Source organism: Zootermopsis nevadensis, unplaced genomic scaffold (genome assembly GCF_977971745.1).
Source record: "Zootermopsis nevadensis isolate Lab colony 2312 unplaced genomic scaffold, Znev_1.0 Znev_ptg000024l, whole genome shotgun sequence".
In the NCBI taxonomy this organism is placed as follows: Eukaryota; Metazoa; Arthropoda; class Insecta; order Blattodea; family Termopsidae; genus Zootermopsis; species Zootermopsis nevadensis.
This window is the reverse complement of record NW_028259156.1, coordinates 19,234,528-19,254,068: the sequence shown is the minus strand read 5'-3', so window position 1 is coordinate 19,254,068 and position 19,541 is coordinate 19,234,528. Positions and strand designations below refer to the sequence as shown.

Genomic DNA, 19,541 nt, shown 5'->3' with positions numbered 1-19,541 from the left:
TCTACCCATGGTTCCTGGACACTTTCAGAACAACTTTTCCTCATTTGTTTTATTCTATCCTTACTTGCTTTTCCTGCCTCAAGTAATTCATGTCTATTCTTAAACACTGCAGGGCAGAGAATACCCACTGGACATAGTACTCCTTACATTATCACCAGCGCTGCACCATGTGCGTTATAAAAAGACGTGCTCTAATAATTACATTCCCAGTAATATCAACACTTTTATAGCTACTGAAAAACCTTATTTCATGGAGCCACAAGCATGTCCTGAATTCCAATATTGACAACTATCTGTCATCTGGGCTGGACATATACTGCTGCAAGTGTGTTGCAATCACAATAACTCAAGACAAGAAATGCAGGCTTTCCACTGCTGAAAATAATTTAAAAGTTAAATGCTAACACATGCAAAGACACAAATATCTGATAATGGTCTCAAAGGAAAGGCTGATAAAGCCACATTTATGAGATAACAGTCTTGAAAGCCTTCATGCTATTCCATATACCTTATTGGCTTCCTCACGGGTGGAATACTTGGCAAGTGCAATGCTGTGATTCAGGTACAAATGGAAGCTCTGTAGGGGTCCATGCTGCATGCACAAAGTCTTCAGAGTCGAACCATCAATCTGAAAAAGAATATACACATTCACAAATCAGCTTTGAGCAACATGCATATCACTCTGTACGACTCCTGAACCTTCTGACAACAATTCATCAACCTTACAAAATAGTGTTCAACAGGAGGATGATAACAAATCTCAATACTTGAAGGTATCATAGCATTAATCAGTCTTAAGAAACTCTACACAGCAGCACATTTAGAGCATCTGAAGCATGCTGGAAACTGTTACCCACGGTTACCACTAGGAAATCCCTACACTTGGACTCCCAATCACACTCACATGTAATGTTCACCTCTGCTGGCATCCAGACACGCGGGTTAATTTAGAATGTGAGTGAACAACACACGACATGGCAGGACTGAATGGTTATGGAGGAAGTAACAACGCTTTTCTGGTGTCAAAACATTGTGGGAAGTGAAATGGCTTATACGGGAATTACAATTAGTGTGAACAAGAAAAGATGTTATTTTCCGACTTAATAGAAGAGGAATGGAAGTATTTGAGTAACAAGTCTTCAATGTAGATGGACATCTAGAATTAAAATAGTACACATATATCAACAAATCTAAACAGTACATGAATCATTATCTTGATTACATGACATGCTACGATGACCAATGGATGTAATATAATATTCTGCACACAATAATTAATCATGTGTGATGATTCTTCATACCTGTGGAGTGAGATTTTTGAGCAGGAGCCAGGTGGATCCCCAAGTGGCTGCAGCAGAACCCTGGATGCCCCAGGAGGCTGACCGACCACCTCCACTGGTTGTAGTGGCAGATGTGCCACCACCACCACCTCCGCCACCAAGACTGCCCCAACCATTGCTGCTGCTACCTCCATTCCCACCGCTGGTTCCAGAATTTCCAGGCGCGTTCTTGTTCGACAGTCCAGGAGGTGGTCCTCGGGACTTGCCCATCGGAGCACCCCAAAGTTCACTTGTTACCACAGTTGGTGGGGGTGCCTCACCCCATGTGCCCTTTGTACTGCCCAACTTCCCAAGTGGACTAGGAAGTTGGGTAATAATATTAAACAAATATTGGTTACTTGCATATGGACATCACATTCTTTATATGGTAACTTTAAAATAAAAACCTTAGTAATCAATTCCCTTCAAAACATTTTATGAAATAAGCAACTCCATTTATAATTTCACAAACAAGAACTGCCATTTTGTACGGTTATTAACAAGGTGGACTAAATTTAATTATTATACCTATACTGCAGAAACATAGTGCCAGTCTACATAAAAAATTCCACATTGGACTGAAACTGGCCCATGCAGTAAGCAGCAACACAAAACATGCTTACCTTGTGAATGAAGGCGTGGTGACTGGAGGGTTGAAGGTCCAAGTAGATGAAGACAATGTTGGTAGACTAAGTGGAGGAATTGTATCAACTGCAGAACTAACAGTTGGTGATGTCTTGCTGCCACAGGCATTAAATATTTCTGTGTCTTTGAGTGTAACTAGTGATAAGGGAGAACGAACTACAGATCCTGGTGTGATGCTGGGGTCATCTTCTACACTCTTGATCTGAGTACCCTGAAACGTAAATTAGCAGGAAGTGCAAATAATGCCTACACAAAGAAATATCTCCTTCATCAGCCCACACTGTTAGTCTAATAACTTCCTATTCATGTATTAAGGTGTCATACCAGTAAATTGTTTGCACTATGAGCAAAGTCTGAAGTTTACCTGAATTTCATTTCACGTAGTTTTTATGAATATCAGTACCTTCCATGGTTTCCCTGGCTCAAATTCAGGAACAAGATCTGTAAAGGCTGCTGATCCAGACTGTGTGGTCACTGGCCACGAGTCTTTGCTCTCAGGCTGACCACCGCCTTCGCTGCTAGACTCGGGCCACCCATCTGAATTTGGGCGACTCACAGTTGACCAGGTACTGCATGACACCAGAAAGGGCAGATCATATAAATAACTGCAACTTTGAGAAATACAGATCCAAATAAAACCCAACACTATTCCAACGTGCATATTCAAACATTTGAGGCTAATCATGAATTAGACTGATAATGAACAACATGGAATTAGCATATGATTGATAAATTACCCAACACTGCCAAATATGTAATACTCACGCATCAGTCTGACCCAAACCAAGTGGGTTTATGTTGGGGGACGAATGACTCTGAGGCATCGATTGTTTTGTAGTTGTGCCAGGTGCACGACTGAACTCATTAGCACCACTTTCCCCTTCCTTGTCACCAATCAATGGAAGCTTCCACTGGGTCAAACGAGACTGCTGTCCCTGGAATGTTGGTTGCTGAAAACAAATTATACATCTGATAAAAGTCCATAATCCGTAGTCAAATTGTAATTAGACAACAATGATCTCTCTTTGGGAATAAAATATACACAACACAGATTTAATAATATGTGAAAATAAATGCAAATACCTATTTTCTGAACGTGAAAAATTTGATTATATGAAATCTGCCAAACACGCTGAAGTAGCATATGAAAAACACCACTGCTGTTTAAAAAGCTAGAGGAAATTCTAATTTTATATGCTACTCTTTTTATAATCTTTTTTCATAAAAATGTTTTTAAGGACTTTTTCAGATTTTCAAGTCATACTTGACAGGCAATTTTCTAGTTATCACATATCACTTAACTATCTTACCTGGAAACAACTGAGCAGTTCTTCTTAACTGTTCATGAAATTGTCACCTGAAAGTGACTAAGAGATCAAATTTGTTGCAATGATGAAAGTGTAACTGTGCCAATTAATTTTAATAAAAAACAGTATCACACAGTTACGGTAGGCAAGAGTTAAGACTAGACATGCTGAATTCTGCTATAAGAATCTCTCCCATCACTTTCTCTGTCTGAGTTAGAGAAAATTAGGAACAGTACCGGTGGCTCTTTCATGTTCAGCTCTCCAAAATTGGCCTGGATTTGAGTCAATGGGTCATGAACATTGGGCTTGAAGAAGTCTGGCTGTGGGCCTTGAGGTGTCATATGGTGCTGCTGCTGCTGCTTCACATAAATGGCTTGCTGTGATGCTATCTGGTTCTGTAATTATAAGCACAAGTGCCATTGTGACACCAACTATATCAGGTAATAAATAAACCCTCACTACTACTTATTTCTCCGGACTGTGGATTGTGTTGTATTTCTCTTCGTTTTCTATCACTGTTCTCATTTTGTAAAGGCTGATGGCATTATGTGGAAAATCACACAGAACACCACCACCTTCAAGCCCATTCAGTAATTCTGAATGTATGTTTCATACGATTCTCTCAACAAACTGATATTTGTAAGACTTGAGGTTCTCACAGCGGTGAGTATGAAGATATCCGTCTTCTGGGTTATTGCGCTGTGTAGTCTGGTCGATGTTAACCAACGTTCCAGAGGTCATACTGCCTCCGTCATCAGGCATGACGGAGGCAGTATGACCTCTGAAACGTTGGTTAACATCGACCAGACTACACAGTGCAATAACCCAGAAGACGGATATCTTCAAACTGATATTTGTAATGGTGAAGTGTTGTTTTCTTTGTGGTATGGACTTACTTATTCAATAAATTATTTGATGAGCTTCAACTTCAAAGGGTTAAGTAGGTTAGACACAATATTATCATTATGGGGAAATGTTTAGGGCTATGTAATTTGAACAACTTAAGAGATAAATATGTTAAACAGGAACCCATTCAACTGGTTGCACTGTTCAATGTAACAAAACTTCACTGTATGGTGCAACATTACTAGAAAACTGACACGAATGACCACGGGCGCTTTATTTGAAAATGTACATAGTAGCATCTTTACATACCTGTAAATTAGAGATCTGCTGCTTTGTCTTTGTAATCTGCACTGAGATGTGTAGAACTGCACTAGAGCCACCTTTCAGGGGTTGCACTTGGACTACAGCCTGCTGCTGCATCAGCTGCTGCAACACCTTGATTTGCTGGAGCAGTTGGTTCAGCAAGATCAGTGTCTGAGGTGCCAGTGGTTGGTTCAAGATCTACAACAAGCAACAAATTTCCCTTTTTGTTTACAATTTAACCACGCAAGTGTATGACAGGCTGAATTCACAGGCACATTAATAAAACTTGCCTTATCCAGGTTCATTTTACAATGAAAATGTAAACACACATGTGCTCTTAACACTGCACTTTAATATTAAATCTTCAGTTGGAATAAGGAAAAGTGACAAGAGACAACCAGCAGCCCACTATTTAACTGGTGTACTATTATCCACCCTGAAAACATTTGACACTTGTCACCTCCACAGTCAGAAGCTGACAACATAGTCTGCGCTCTATGCCACCGACAGAATCTGACCTTGGCGATTTACATTCCTGTTGGGTAATATGTGACAAATAATAAAGGAAATCAACAATGACTTCACAAGAAGACGAAAGACAAACCTGGCCAATACTTTGATTCTGAATAGTATATATATATCTGCATGTTTGCCACTGCTCACATCACTACTTCTGGATTCCTTCTAGGGCTAAAGAGTCGGGACCTAAATGACAAAGCGGTCCAGCAAGATACTACTGCCCGGTGAAGTGACGCGTACAATACGAGAAACGGACGGGCACCTACCTGATGATTGAGATAACCAGCTTGTACTGCCATCTGAATCTGCTGCACCAACATTCTAAGTTGGGCAGTCGAAGGTTGATTCTGCGGTGGTCGAGGCGTCTGGTTAAACGCACTCTGCTGCTGTGTTGGAGGCTGCTGAGGCGGGGGTTGTTGTGCAATTATCTTCTGCACAATAGCAGGACTGATGTTGTTAATACTGGCCAGACTAGCACTCTGGTTGTTGAGGAGACTAGGAGCAGCACTCACTCCAGGACCCTGCACGCGGAAAACAGAACTTAAGAACCCAAGTTTCAGACACAAAATTCCAAGACATTTTATCAGCACATAAAGAGCAGTATCATTTAATGGCATCGTACAAACTTATCAAGTCATGCTGTTACTTCATTTAACAATGTAAGCCATATATCCTGCTAATACGTATACACAAAATATTGCATAATTTGTGCTGCTTCATATTAATATTCCGTGCTCCTCTGGTCCTACATAATTCATTGCCAAATGTTTACAGTAATAAAAATAAAAAATGTTCACTCCAGAATATACTAGTGAATAGAAAGAAAAAAATGAGACAAAGGCAAAATCATGGAAGTGATGTCAAAACAAAAATAGAAGAAACTGCATCCAAACATATGGGACACCAACGGTAAGAGCATGACTACGCACACAAAAAAGTGGCTGCCTTCTGGCATGCTGCACCAGTGTGGTATATGCCAATATACATATCAGAACAGTTTACTGCCTCTACCATCAGTGCAATTATCATCCTGATTATAGTGGCACTAAGCTCCACTTAAATGCCATTCAATATCTACCAGACTATTCTGCTAAAATAAAACAAAAATTAGAAAACTAAGCGAGACAAGGTGACAAATTTTAAGAAAAATTCATTTTACTTAAAAAAATACTGTAGATTAACACACTCACATTTAGGTTAGTACGCGCACACACACAAACACAAATTATGTGAACAAGATATCTGAAAAATTGTTATTCCTGAAAATTATACTGAAACAATGGGAGCGTATGGACAAGGGTATACAGAACATGCAAAAATTTTAACTGTGGCCATAAATAACCACACAGGCAAAATGCAAACAAAATCATAGGCTTGAAAAGGGTTTGCTGTTTTAGGCTGCTACTGATGTGTAACAAAAACAACATACAGGTGGGGCAAATGACATCTGCTGAGGAACTGGGTTGAATCTCTGTCCAGGAAATCCTGCACCAGGGTGGCTTGAGGGTAAATCAAACGGTGAGTGATCTTCATGCCTACGCCACGCCTCCACATTGAGTCGCCCTTGGTTCAACAGTTCTATAGCATCCTCTAAGTTCATGTTGCTAGTACGCAACGCACTCTCAACGTCCTCTTTCTAGAGATGAAACAAACAAAACAAATACCAGCTTCTCAATTTAAAGAATAAACCTATTCTCATACAAGGAACCAAGAGAAACTACCTGAACAAGAAACTAGTGCTGAAGTATTAGGATTATAGAATTGGTAAAGTAAAATACTCTCTAGAAAATAAATAACAATTATACTCCATAATTTTGGGGGAAGGCACAAAAAAATACCAGAAGACATTACTTCAATCTTACCATTGCAGAGGAAATATGTTAGAGAAGACTGACCTTAATCACACTCCTTCCAAATCAAATTTATAGGGAAATATATACAGCATGGCACTCAACAGCAACGAAAAAATAAAATGCCAAAGCAAAAAAGTTTAGGGAAAGAGTTTTGTGTATTACCATAAAATTGAGAAATACCCTGTACATGTTACAGTAATATATGACCAAGCAGGCACTCAAGAAGGAAACACGTTTATTAAAATTTGGTGTAAGGCACATGAGCCCAATGTTAAAAAATAACCACCAAAACTTTGGGATTGTAAGTGTAAAACCTCATATTTACCTTTCCACAATGTATGTTTAACCACAATTTAAATGTATTGTTATAAGTTCCATTTCAATGGTTTTTGTTATTACAAAGTACATGACACTTCATTTCAAATTCCTGGGAGCCATGCTAATTTTCATGAAGGGTCGACTTTTCTTTTCAGCCACTGGCTACTGTAAGAAGTTAGCCATCATCCTGCAAGCATCACTTTAACTTTTGACATGTGACTATTTTCAATTTACCTGTTACTATTATTCAATCTGATAGAAGACTCTCCTGAGTGTACTGTAATTAATTAATTTATTTGAGTTTCCATTTTCTTCAATTAAAAAAAACATGTACATACAGGGTTCTACTGTATACAGCAGTCTAGTCTGGTGAAACAATGCAGAAATATATAATTATGTGCAGGCAGCAACCAGTTTTATTTGAAATGTGTCAGGGATAAATGTAATTATTACGCAAAAATTAACACTGCTACACCACATACCATAAAATGTCAGCTCCAGAATATAAAACAGAAGTTGAATTTAACGAACAAAAATAATACATACCTTATAACCCATTTCTGCGAGTATTCGGAACTGCTTGCTGCCCCAAACAAATTCTTTTGTTAAAGGCTTTGGACCCTATAAAAGAATTGAGATGTCCTTATCAAACAGTTTCTACCAAAATGTCATGAAACAATGTGATGCTGCTAAATATTAATACCTGTTTAGGTGCATGTCCCCAAGAAGAGGCATCAAGGTCTCCATCTACCCAGCCTGGATTCAAGGAATTCTTTGGCTTGGATCCTCCCCAAGATGTGGGAGTGAGAGGAGGTTCATTCCATGAGTTCACAGCTCCTACGCCACTCTTCGATTCATCACCCCAACCAGAATTAACTGTGTCGTGAGGTCCATCACCCCAAGAACCATTCCTGTAAATTTACACATGACCATCAACACATACACATTTCACATTCTTAGAGTCTTTCCCTGAACATAAACACCGAAAACTGGGGGGGGGGGGGGGGGGGGGGGAGAGTCATGAAGGCAGTGACTGAACATAGATATGGGTCGAGCACATTCCAAGTAGTCTGCCATAACAACGCAACTCATGAAAAATCACATACAATACAATGAACAGAAGAGAAGATTAGATTGTCATCAAGTAATAATCTTACTATCAAGCTGTGTTAAAAACATTCATTACCTTGGAGCATGTCCCCACAGTGGTCCGCCATCAGGTTTCATGTTACCTGAACCATTGCTTGGCATTCTGTTCTGCGGCATCCCTGGAGGACATGGCATTCCACCACGTCCCATGTTGGGTGTTGGCATTTCCTTCCAGTGGGACACTTTACCTGCACAGTACCACTTAGTGTTATTCAAAGGAAACTCCACCTACAGCTCGTTTTGGACTACACTCAGTTATTTTATTATGTAGGCCATGACTGTCTTTTGCACAGAAAAAAAATACTGTTCCACTCCTAACATCAGGGGCAACAGCTCGTCTTCTCACATATTCACTTTCAGAAATACAAAAATGTAAACATATTTTTAATGTCCCAACTTATCTTGTCTTCAGCAGCAGAGAACCAGTTACATATTACACCAAGAATTTATTTAATAACTTTGCACTGTACACACCTCCCATCCTGTTCTGCTGCTGTGCAGGATTTCCCCACAGTGATGTGCCATCATCATAGTTTGGTAAGTTGCGCCGCTGGGCAGGTGGTGAGGGCTCCTCCCACCCTGTTTTACTCGACACAGAACTTGATATGTTCATGTCTTTTGGTGGTGGACCGACCCACTGGTTCACACCTGCAAACAAGTAATATTTTAAACAACATTCCAAAATTTATGCCTACTGCAATAAACAAACAATATCACCTGTTGGTACTCACCACTGCCAGAAACCCCACCAGGGCCAACCATCTTGCCTGGTGGCTGGCTCTGTTGGTGATGGGGTCCATGATGATGGGGAGGCTGGGGTGGCTGTCCCCACATTCCTGCATCACTTCCACCATTCAGGCGACCACTAATACCCCGCGGGTCTCCTCGTAACATAGGATCTCCTGCGCGCATGTCTCCCATCCCACGGATGTCCCTTGGATCACGCATGCCAACATCACTGCGCATTGGATCCAATACACCACGCATATGATCTCGTGGATCCATCATTCCACTTCTGGCGTCTCGTGGGTCTCCTCGCATATCACGGGGATCAATCGTCCCAACATTGCGAGGATCTCTAGGATCACGTGGGTCCATTCCACGAGGATCATTTCGTGGATCACCCCAATTTGACCCTCCTCCACCTCCACCACCATTCCAATCACTGTCTTTCTTTCCAGCTATAAAAAAAATTCATTGTAAGAGGCCAAGAAAAAAGAACATTTAAAGGTACCTCACACAAATGGCCTTTAGGCAGATTGTTTCACCGTAAAATTACTTGTCTTAATGTACCGTTAGTACTCATGGGTGTGCGCACGTGTTGGGAGGAAGAAGAAAAAAAGAGAGACATTGCATCTGGCTAGTGTCACAGGACAGACTATTGTCCCAACAGTGCATCATTAAATATGTATGGTACCTAAAATGATCAGTATTCTCCTTTTTTGCATAAAATTTCACACAACCCTTGACGTGTCAATCACATTCAGTAAGCTGAGCTGGCAATGTCAGAAAATGCCCAACCTTGATACTAATTATCGCAATACACATCAACTTCCAATCAAAGACAGTAAAATAGATGGATTTTTTAAAAAGCAACACTATTCACTTGTTTCTACACCTGCTGATTGCGGCATAAAGAGAACAACTTGCAGTGTCACTGAAACTTTTTCTTCTTAGGCTTTTAACATATGTGCACTAAATTCTGGTCGGATTATATCGGACAGGAGACTTTGAAGAGGACTGGAATGAGACCAATTATAGGCCAAGAAAACTGGGGAGGGGGAATATCAAATTGTCTGCCAAAACAGAAATACAATATAAGAACTGCAAACTTATGTACTGCTTACAGCAGAACACCTCTTGAGTAACGACGGCTTCTGTTCACTGAAATTTTGATGGAGCACTGCCGACAAAGGATAATTTATATACTGTGTGTTCACCAGCTAAGCAACTCTCTAATCTGGGGAAGTAAGGGAAGAGATCCCCACACTTATCGGATTGGTAGGAGGAGGAAATGCTTTATTGTTCACTGCAAAAACATAAAATTAAGTTTGTTGCAAATTTCTAATTGTGTTTTCATACGCATTTCTCAAACATACATATGCAAACGTGGATCCCATCTTACTGACACATCAGAATCAGTGTAACCTATTGCAGAATAAAACTACTATGAGGCAAGTCATTTTTTCAGAATGGATAGTAACATCAAATTTTTGAATAGAGTGCATCTCTCTCTCACATGGTATGACATACCCCAATAAGCTGCTCACCAGCCAAAAGTTTTCAGCTCATGAATATGTTAGATAACTCATTCTAATTTATGTTGCAGGATAAACAACAGTTTTTATTCTTATTAGTATCTTAAGAACATGCAAAGTGCCACTTACCCAACAAAAAAACACTGGCCATAATAAAAATCTTCTGTCGCTTTTCATTATAATGAAATATGAATATAATTTCCCAGTCCACAAATTTTATTATCTTGAGATTTCAATGCAAACTCAATAACAGTGCTCATTAAATGCATACACAGAGAGAATCATATTATACAAGAGTCAGACTGTGAACCACCTGGTACTAGCAATACTGTACAACATGCATAGAAAATGAACCAATGAGGGACTTGCACAGTGCTCCACTATCCTTCCAGAAACACAGAAAAGAGAGCAAACGTTATCTTACTGGGCACTGAAAGAAAATGCTTCAAATATAAATGTTTGTGATCAGAGACGCCTTACACAGGAATACCTCTTCCCATTTTGAAATAAGAGTGCGCGCGAGGTTCATTTGGCACGGCAAAAAACGTGAGATGCCTGTATGACCAACTCTTATCACATCCTTCAGATTTATAAATAACAGCGGTACTTGAAATTTTACTTGCTGATACAAACATGGATGTATAAGATTAAAAATAGTGAAAGTTAATTTTGTTAACAGTTATCTGTAATTATGCACTTAGGAATCACCTACAGACACAAATACTTATTCTATTACTGCACTGCAAATATTTTTATCAAGGCCGTCATCAAATGTAGGTACCTAGAATAAATGTTACCAAAACATTCATGCAATCTCCAAACAAAACGACAGTCATATTCCATACCATCTCAAGCTTTGGGACCCTGGAAATAATTTCATCATAACCAACTGTAAAACTGAGTACACATAACAATTACTTAGTTGAATAAAATTTTCATTCCTGCACAAATTATGTTCAGGAAAAAGGTGTTCTACCACAAAGCATCACAAGATAACCTGTTACCAAAAGAGGCTGTCAAATGCAATGATGGACGGAGTATTTACTTGAAAGTTTTAAAGCAACTCTTGGCAAATCTCTGGGGGAAAAAATGTGGCAAAACTACGTAACAGCAACAAATATTTTTCTAAACAAGCTTTCTTCAAGATTTGTATTACTTTTGTCTACCTTGGATTTCAACATAAGTTTCTGCTTGAATCCACTTTATAGACAAAAATTTCCTTTAACATTCAGTTCATCAAATGATCCAAGTTTGCCCACGTTTGTGTTGCCAATTATTCCAAACTATTTCTGCCTTTAAAAATAATAAATGAGTACGAAACAAACAGAATACATTCAAACAAGACTGACTTTGCGAAGAGTTATGGTTAGCACTATTTTCCCCACCAGCAAAATCTTGCAATGAGTCCCTGAAATGCAAATTTGGAACTAAAAGAAACCCCTTAGTGTCTGCTTCTGGTTAGCTTCTATCAGTGATCACTATTTGCAGTTGTTGTGAGCTAAGGCAAATAAAGATCTTAACATGTGTAACACGCAGTTCAAGATGCATGATTTATGATATACAGAAGTACATCAGAATTAAATCACTCATTCCACGAAGTAGAATAGTTACTCAGCTACTATTTAAAATCTCATCCTGCTAGAGCTAACAGCAGCCTGCTACTGGTCCCTGTCCCTAGGTCAATATTCCATTCTAGTCTCAATCAACTGTAATAAACAACTGTATTTATCAGCAGTATTAAACTATTACTGATAACATGTCTCTACTTATCTACTTACAGAGAACAATTTAAGCAACAAATAGAACAACCACAAATAACTGACAAAATGAGCTAACCATGAATCAGAGTTCATAATAATAATAATAATAAAAATAACTCCACCATCAGAGCCCTACAAGACGCACCTCCCCACATACCACCACTAGGGCCGGCACTGTTCGCTCCCCACTGGCCTGTCGCTCCCGTAGGTCCAGCACCGGATGGAACGCCCGTCCACACATTTGAGCTATCGCCAACATCATCGTCTTCACCCCACGTTCCACCGATATTAGAAGTGGGGGTATGTCCCCACGGTGTTTTCTGAGCCTGTGATGGGGGTGGCTGTCCACCATTACGAAGATTTGCTTCCCACAAATCTGTTCCTGTAAGAGTAAGAACAATAACAGCAACAACAACAACAGAAAAGCAATTTGCTTACTCAATGTTGCAGGAAATTCTTTGAAAAGTTGATTGTATACTCAGCTTGTCAGACAATGGCCCACTTTCTTTATGGAACCCAAAGTTTCATTGTCGTGTTCACGACAGCGCACCACCAGACTATATCCCAAGATTGCTGCATTCAGTTCGCTCCATCACTCCCTAAGGCCCATCTTAACGCCATCCTCCCACCCACCACAACGTAGGTAGTTGACAAGAGGGAAAGTGCTCAATAATTATTACAATCAATCTTATCACCCTTCTTATGAATTGGTACAATAATAGATTACTACTGCTCTGGCATTTCCTCCTTATTCCATATAGAGCAAATAGTCCGTGTATCTCGCAACACAACGTCTTGCCTCTTGCTTTATCGATTAGGCCAGAACCTGATCAGTACCTGGGGATTTATACTTTTTGAACTTCTCAATATCACTTCGATAAGGCTAATGTTCTGGCGCTGATGGCTCAGCAGTGTGTATACGTATCTGCATAATACCATGAAGCCTGTGAAACAGTTCATACAAGTACAAACTTCTAAAAACACTACACCTAATGCCAAGACATATTTCATATGCACTACTGTGGAATTCCACTACTGCAGACCTCCAGGGACTTTGGCTTTTAAACGCTACTCAGCGTAATTTATATTGAAATGGCAACTTGAAAATCAATCAATAGAAAAATGCACCTTTTGTATTCTCTTGCCCCTCAAGGCAAATGCCACGATAGTATATAGACAACCACTTTCCTTCAACATCCTGTTCAATTAATTTCTCTTCTATTCACTGTTAATCAGACTGCACCACTAACAGCGTCATTAAATGAAACATAACTGCAGGATTAATACAATGCATGCCAATTTGAAATATACATTAATGTGAAGTGTGCAGAAACAAGGTTTCCCTGTAAAACAGATCCTTACCATTATTCACATTTGGCTTCCAGACTGGAACACCATCTTTCACTCCAGGTTCTGGAGAAGCAGGAATGTCCCAGCCAGTATCTTGGTTCACAAATTGCTAATAAGAAAAAAAAAATGAAAGCAAATGTCAAACAACTGTCTTCAAATGTATTTTCCTTTATTAGTCCCGGACTTTAAACCAATCTCCAACAGCCCTATACAAGCAGAAATCAAAGTGTTTATAAATCAGGGGTTACAATGGCAATAAAAAATCCTAAATCACACAATAAATAGGCTACATGCAAGAAACGAAACTGTAGTCTTCGTAAAACACGTTTACCATACAATTTAATAAACATCCCAGTCAACAATATCAAACCAGAGTCCATGCTACAGAAGTTTCTTCACACACAAATAATGAGATACATAACTTCATCATTTCTCAGTATTAATAGGATAATGAAATCAAAGGTTCTGAAAATCTGACAACAGTTCACGTACTTTATGAAATCTGAACGGCTGACTAAAGCAGACTTTAATAGGACAAGCAGTCCTGTAAGTTGATGATACTTACCCCTCCCCAACCATCCTGACTGAAAAGTGCTTCCCTCATTGTGTTCAACTGCTCCAGCTGCTGTTTGGTCGAGTTGTTGCCAGTACTGCTACTTGCTCCAGAGCCACTAGTCCCAGTACTGCCACTACTTCCAGCTCCTGGATTGTTGTTGTTATTGCTAGAGCTGCTGTTGGCACCCCCAGTACTGGGTTGCTGATTAGCCGGAAGCCCCTTTCCAGCTGCCTGCGCCCAAGACGTGGAGCCATTTTGCTGCTGTTGCTGCTGCTGCTGCTGCGAGGATGGAGTTTGTGTTGGTGGGGGTTGTTGAGATGGAGGCTGTCCAGACTGCGGGTTGGTGCCTTTATTTGTATTGCCTGACACACAAAAATGTATACTGTATTCACAATAAAACTCTACTGCTTAATTATCTCATGCATAACATTACATCACCCAAACAGTATCAGTGTAGTGCCTCATAGTCTAATTCCCTCATCAACTTCTTTCACGTGCAAATACTCTCTTCAGCCTCAGGTAGACTACAGTAAGACAGTAATTTCTGAACCCAAATACAAGAGTAATTATTACAAAAACTTCTACGACCAACAAGAACTACAATGTGACATGAATATCATAAATGCTGCTAAAATGCAACACAGCATATCTCCACACACACTATTATGAACAAAGAAAAATGGCCAAAGTTACATTGGAAACTCATTTACAATCAAATTATTTGTTCAGATTGTGATAAGCAGAAAAGCCACATGCTATGGCTTTGGTTGCTAGCAAAAGTCCTACAAATCACATTGAAAAAGCAAAGATCTCCTGATTGTGTAAATATAAACAAATTTTAAATTACTGTTTCCTGGAAAAACCACCATTCAAGAATGTGGATTTTTGGGATTATGTTCTTCCTTTAAAGAGATTATTTCAAATACACAGTATTCGAGAGTATCAGAGCTTAAAGAGGAGTAAGGAATTCACATCCTCACCTGTGGTTTGCTGTCCACTGGGCCCCTGACTAGAACCTCCACTGCCTGCGTTTCTATTCACACTGTTGTTGTTTCCCCATTGGCTCTGCGCTGCAGTGTTTCCCTGTCCCTGGTTGTTACCTCCCCAGCCTCCGGCTGACGAGTTTGAATTGTTATTGTTGTTTGAGTTGCCGCCAGATGGAGTCCCCCAACTCGAAGTGCCACTGTTCAGTGAGCTCTCCCCACCACCGCACAGACCGAGCCCAGAAGGAATTCCCCATCTAGCATTCGTTGCTGGTCCTTCGTTTGAGGCAACATCATACTTATTTTGTTGAGTTGCACATTGAATTAGGAGCTTAAAAGCACATGATTCCAGTTCGTCAACACGATTCTTAACATTAATACTAGTATTAAGTTTATTAAAGCTTGGTGCTGGGTTACTGTCAATTTTACCCTGGACTGTTGCATTCATGGCAGATACAAGGAAAAGCTCACCATTTCCAGCTGTCAACCCTTTGCCTTGCAACTTGGGAATGTTGAGAAACGGAGTCACACTCCAGACTTTGTCGCCGTCATCGTCGGCATCTTGACACTCTAGTTGCCGGGGCTCAACAGTTTCCCCGGAACCAATAATTTTTTGAAAATTCTTAACATTTATAAGATTATTATCCTGATCTGAAAGAGCACCAGTAGTAGATTCCACTTCTCCCCCCACTTGATTAGCCTTTTTCTCACTCTGTCCGTCACCTAGAGACGGAAGATTGTCCGGCGGAACGCGGTCGTCGACGAACGAACCACTCACTGCCTCTACACTACTAAGTTTAATAACATGTTGGCTAACAGTAGTAATAGTATTTGGATTTTCATTGGCCTGAGTGACATGGGTGGGAACCACATCCATTGTAGTTGTAGTGGTAAAGCTGGTGGCATGACTTTGTGCACTAATAGACAGACTATTGCTGCTGGAAGAACCAAGGTGACTGGCAAACATTGCATTGAAGCCCTGAAAAGAACCCCATAAACAAACCAATGTATGGACTGAATGTATATTTACAAGAATATCAACAAATGAAAACCACAACAGTTCAGAAGTTGATGACACACGAACCACATTTTCCTTTGTTACTAAATGTTTGGTGCAACATATCAACTTAAGCAATGAGAAGTAACTGATGTTTTATTTCCACACCATAATTATGTAGGATCAAAATTATAATAATTTTACCAAATATCATGGCAAATGGTAAACTCTCCTGCTTAGAAGTCAGGAGGTCCCAGGTTCAAATCTTGGCCTGGACAACAGCTATCTTGACCGAGGTTTTTCATGGTTATCCCCAGTCCCTACAGGAAAATGCTGGTATAGGACCTTAAATTAAGCCAGAACTGCTTCCTTCCAAATCCTTTCCAATTCATTCATCATCCCATCCAACATAAAAATCTAGATACTGAAAGCAGTGTTAAATAAACTATAATTAAGTCATTTTGGACAACAGAAGTCCATGCTTTTGTTGTGAATGTACATTGCTTTAAGAATTTAAGTGGAATAGTGCACCCTTCTACATAATTTTTTTTTAAATTTTGTAGGTCAGCGATTATATTTAATTTTTTTTGAAGTTGCTGCAATCAAAGTTCCTGCACCTGTTCTACACCGTGGCTGGTCACAAGGGACGGAGGCTGCGCGGTGCCACAACTTGAGCTGGATATCACAGACGCTGAAAATATCGCCGTAGGGAACAGATAAGAGGTTGGGTCAGCTCCAGCCTCCCCTCCACCCTTCCCTAGGCTCACCTGGCACAAGGCCTCAGACTTGGAACTGGGGTTGGGGTGGTAATGAGTAGAACCACAGGATTCACACCCTGTAAATCAGATCACCATCGCATGTCAACAGAGTACATTAATTATGCACTCATTTTATGCAGCTTGTGTAAAGAACACATGGTGCAATCACATTGTCTTCCTCGAGAAGAACACAGTTACTGAGCCAATCAAGATTCACAAACACTGTCTTACCCGTGTTTAATTGTTTGATGCCGCTTCCTTCTACCCCTGTATGTAGGCTGCCTGTCTCGCAGTCTCCCGCTAAGATTGTCACAGCTGCCGGCGGGGAAATTAGGGAAGGCCAAGACAGTAGTACTGATGTTGCTGCACATTGTGGTGCTATTTGCTGCTGAGTTGTACGCACAGATTTAGCAATCATTTGTGCATGTTGTGGTAGTGGTGATGTTACTTGACAGTCAGTCACAGCTGCCATGTTAACTGGCTCCTCCCTCTCATTGGTGCGGTCGATTGTGTCCTACAATTTCCAACAACAAACCTTATGATATGCTACACAAAGCAATCCTCCCAGTTGTTAATGCCTAGCTCTACTCACCATACCACAATCTAGATCCACTACATAAGCAAAACATTTACTACTACAGTCAAAACCTGTATGTGGGGCTAAATGATTATCAGAGTTGTGCAGAACCTGCACCCCAACGCTCTCTCCCTGCCTTGCCTATGATGCCCAGTGTAACTCCAAGGACACAGAAACTGCATTAAAACTAAACATCAAGTCAAAAATGTTGTTAGGGAACTACTTCAGAAACACCTTCAAGTTACATCACATACAGACAAAATGTTAATTATAAAAAGCAGCAATTCCCAAACTTAAACTGGTAGAATGTTTGCTTGCAGAAAGGAAACCATTATGATGTACACACAGTATCATAAAAACCTGAAACTACTTTCTCAATTGGGTTCAGTTTTGAAAGTGACTTATGAATATGCAACTATGCATATTACAACTGGGGACAAATCAATTTATTATTGATGTTTATATAATATTAGTGGTATTCTACAGATGTGATAAAATTAGACACCACAAATAAAAACACACAACTTCAAGAAACAAGTACAGATAGCAGAAACCATGTATCAAATATTCCAATAACTTACCCTTGAAACAGGCACTTGGTTGGTAGGAAATGTGGAACTGAGATGTGCGAACAGGGAAGTGGCCGCACTAGTGACTTCGTTGCTAAAGACAAAGCCGAAAGACTGTGACTCTGCTAATTGTTCTGGCACATCATTTGCTTCTACAGAATCCTCCTACATTACACAATGAAAACAATTTTTTTCCATATAGGCAATGCATTAAAAAAATTAATACATCAGTTTTGCTTTGCTACTCATACTATTTACACATATCCACAATCAAATTTGTATACCTTAAAATTTTGTATGAAGGCATCAATTTTTGAAATCTCATCTGAACTAGATTTGTTTGGAAACATTGGGCTCAATTCTTCTTTGGCAGGCAACGCACAGAAACCAAAATCTAAAAAAATAAAAAGATCTCAGAACTATTATTATGCCAGCTTCAACATTTTAACCAAACACAACTTCAGGCTTTCTTGGAAAACTGACCTTAGTGACTAAGATATCAATAGCAGTCATTGTTATCCATACTGGCAGAGATCTGAAACAAGGATAATTATACGTTGGTCAAAGAATGTAAACAAGCGTCAAAAATAATAGAACATGCCACTACCTATGCTTCCTCTTCGCTAATAACATAACTTGACACATCTTCGATCAGCTGATACAATGCTGTACGGTGGCCCATTTTTTATACATTTCATTAATATTCTACGTATTTACAGCTCTCAGAAAACAACTACAGCAAGAAAGTTATGCTACGCAATATTCAGCTACACAACCAAAATACTAAAGGCAATACAAAAAACCCTATCAACAGCTGCAAAACTTGAAAGTTTTCATATTTTGACTCTGTGTGTACACATAAATGCAAAACTTCACAACTGGAACGACAACCCACTGTTACGCACATCCATTACAGCATTTACTACAGCTCAATGTGTAAAAACGTTTTTTTAAAATGTAAATATTAACACACACAACTTTTAATGTCCGAATCAGGAAGCCAAGACGAAGTTGTCTCGAACAGAAATTCGTCCTATAGCTGAGAGTCCTTTCGGCTGTTCGATTAATATGGTTGGCACCCCTCCCGAAGAGTTACGTACATTGAATTAGATAAAAAAATACACATATGCAAAATCACGGTAACGACAAGCAACAGATCCTTTTAACGTAAGTAAAACAAAATTAATCTGCTGTATATAACTGCAGTGACGGTGCTTTCCCGACCTGGGATCCAAGTTTTGATATTGATCGGCTGTTACGTGGCAGAATTAGGTCCATACGCCATTCCCGATGTCGCGGCTACTCCCCGCAATAGAGGGGCCGGGCGGGGTTATTTTAGCTTCTACTTACTAACTATGCTAAAAACATATACCGCTGTAACTTGCCATAAAAGGACGTACGCAATATTTTAGTACCTCAACGAATGGAAAGCTAAACATGAAATCATACCAACCAGTTACCATCTTACACCTAC

The 19,541-nt window shown here is 39.8% G+C and overlaps 1 protein-coding gene across 11 annotated transcripts in view; it reads right to left on the bottom strand.

The window, feature by feature from the left end:
- The window catches only part of LOC110835757 (trinucleotide repeat containing adaptor protein gawky), a 38,907-nt gene that overhangs the window by 13,875 nt on the left and 5,491 nt on the right, over positions 1-19,541 (bottom strand). For 4 of the 11 annotated variants that reach the window (XM_087354745.1, XM_087354746.1, XM_087354752.1 and 1 more), the window contains exons 2-24: positions 18,551-18,602; positions 18,352-18,461; positions 18,080-18,232; positions 17,153-17,435; positions 16,781-16,998; positions 15,164-16,145; positions 14,193-14,545; positions 13,640-13,736; positions 12,423-12,659; positions 8,991-9,440; positions 8,734-8,907; positions 8,297-8,447; positions 7,814-8,021; positions 7,657-7,731; positions 6,369-6,575; positions 5,206-5,460; positions 4,427-4,618; positions 3,508-3,666; positions 2,730-2,914; positions 2,368-2,575; positions 1,943-2,175; positions 1,302-1,638; positions 509-628 (exon numbers count right to left, since the gene is read on the bottom strand). In XM_087354745.1, coding sequence (XP_087210871.1) covers positions 509-628; positions 1,302-1,638; positions 1,943-2,175; positions 2,368-2,575; positions 2,730-2,914; positions 3,508-3,666; positions 4,427-4,618; positions 5,206-5,460; positions 6,369-6,575; positions 7,657-7,731; positions 7,814-8,021; positions 8,297-8,447; positions 8,734-8,907; positions 8,991-9,440; positions 12,423-12,659; positions 13,640-13,736; positions 14,193-14,545; positions 15,164-16,145; positions 16,781-16,998; positions 17,153-17,435; positions 18,080-18,232; positions 18,352-18,417 — 5,343 coding nt within the window. In that variant the 5' untranslated portion in view covers positions 18,418-18,461; positions 18,551-18,602. Of the gene's footprint in view, positions 1-508; positions 629-1,301; positions 1,639-1,942; positions 2,176-2,367; positions 2,576-2,729; positions 2,915-3,507; positions 3,667-4,426; positions 4,619-5,205; positions 5,461-6,368; positions 6,576-7,656; positions 7,732-7,813; positions 8,022-8,296; positions 8,448-8,733; positions 8,908-8,990; positions 9,441-12,422; positions 12,660-13,639; positions 13,737-14,192; positions 14,546-15,163; positions 16,146-16,780; positions 16,999-17,152; positions 17,436-18,079; positions 18,233-18,351; positions 18,462-18,550; positions 18,603-18,962; positions 19,133-19,291; positions 19,353-19,541 lie in introns of those variants that run through there. The other 7 variants (XM_087354753.1, XM_087354750.1, XM_087354751.1 and 4 more) reach the window with 7 other exon arrangements.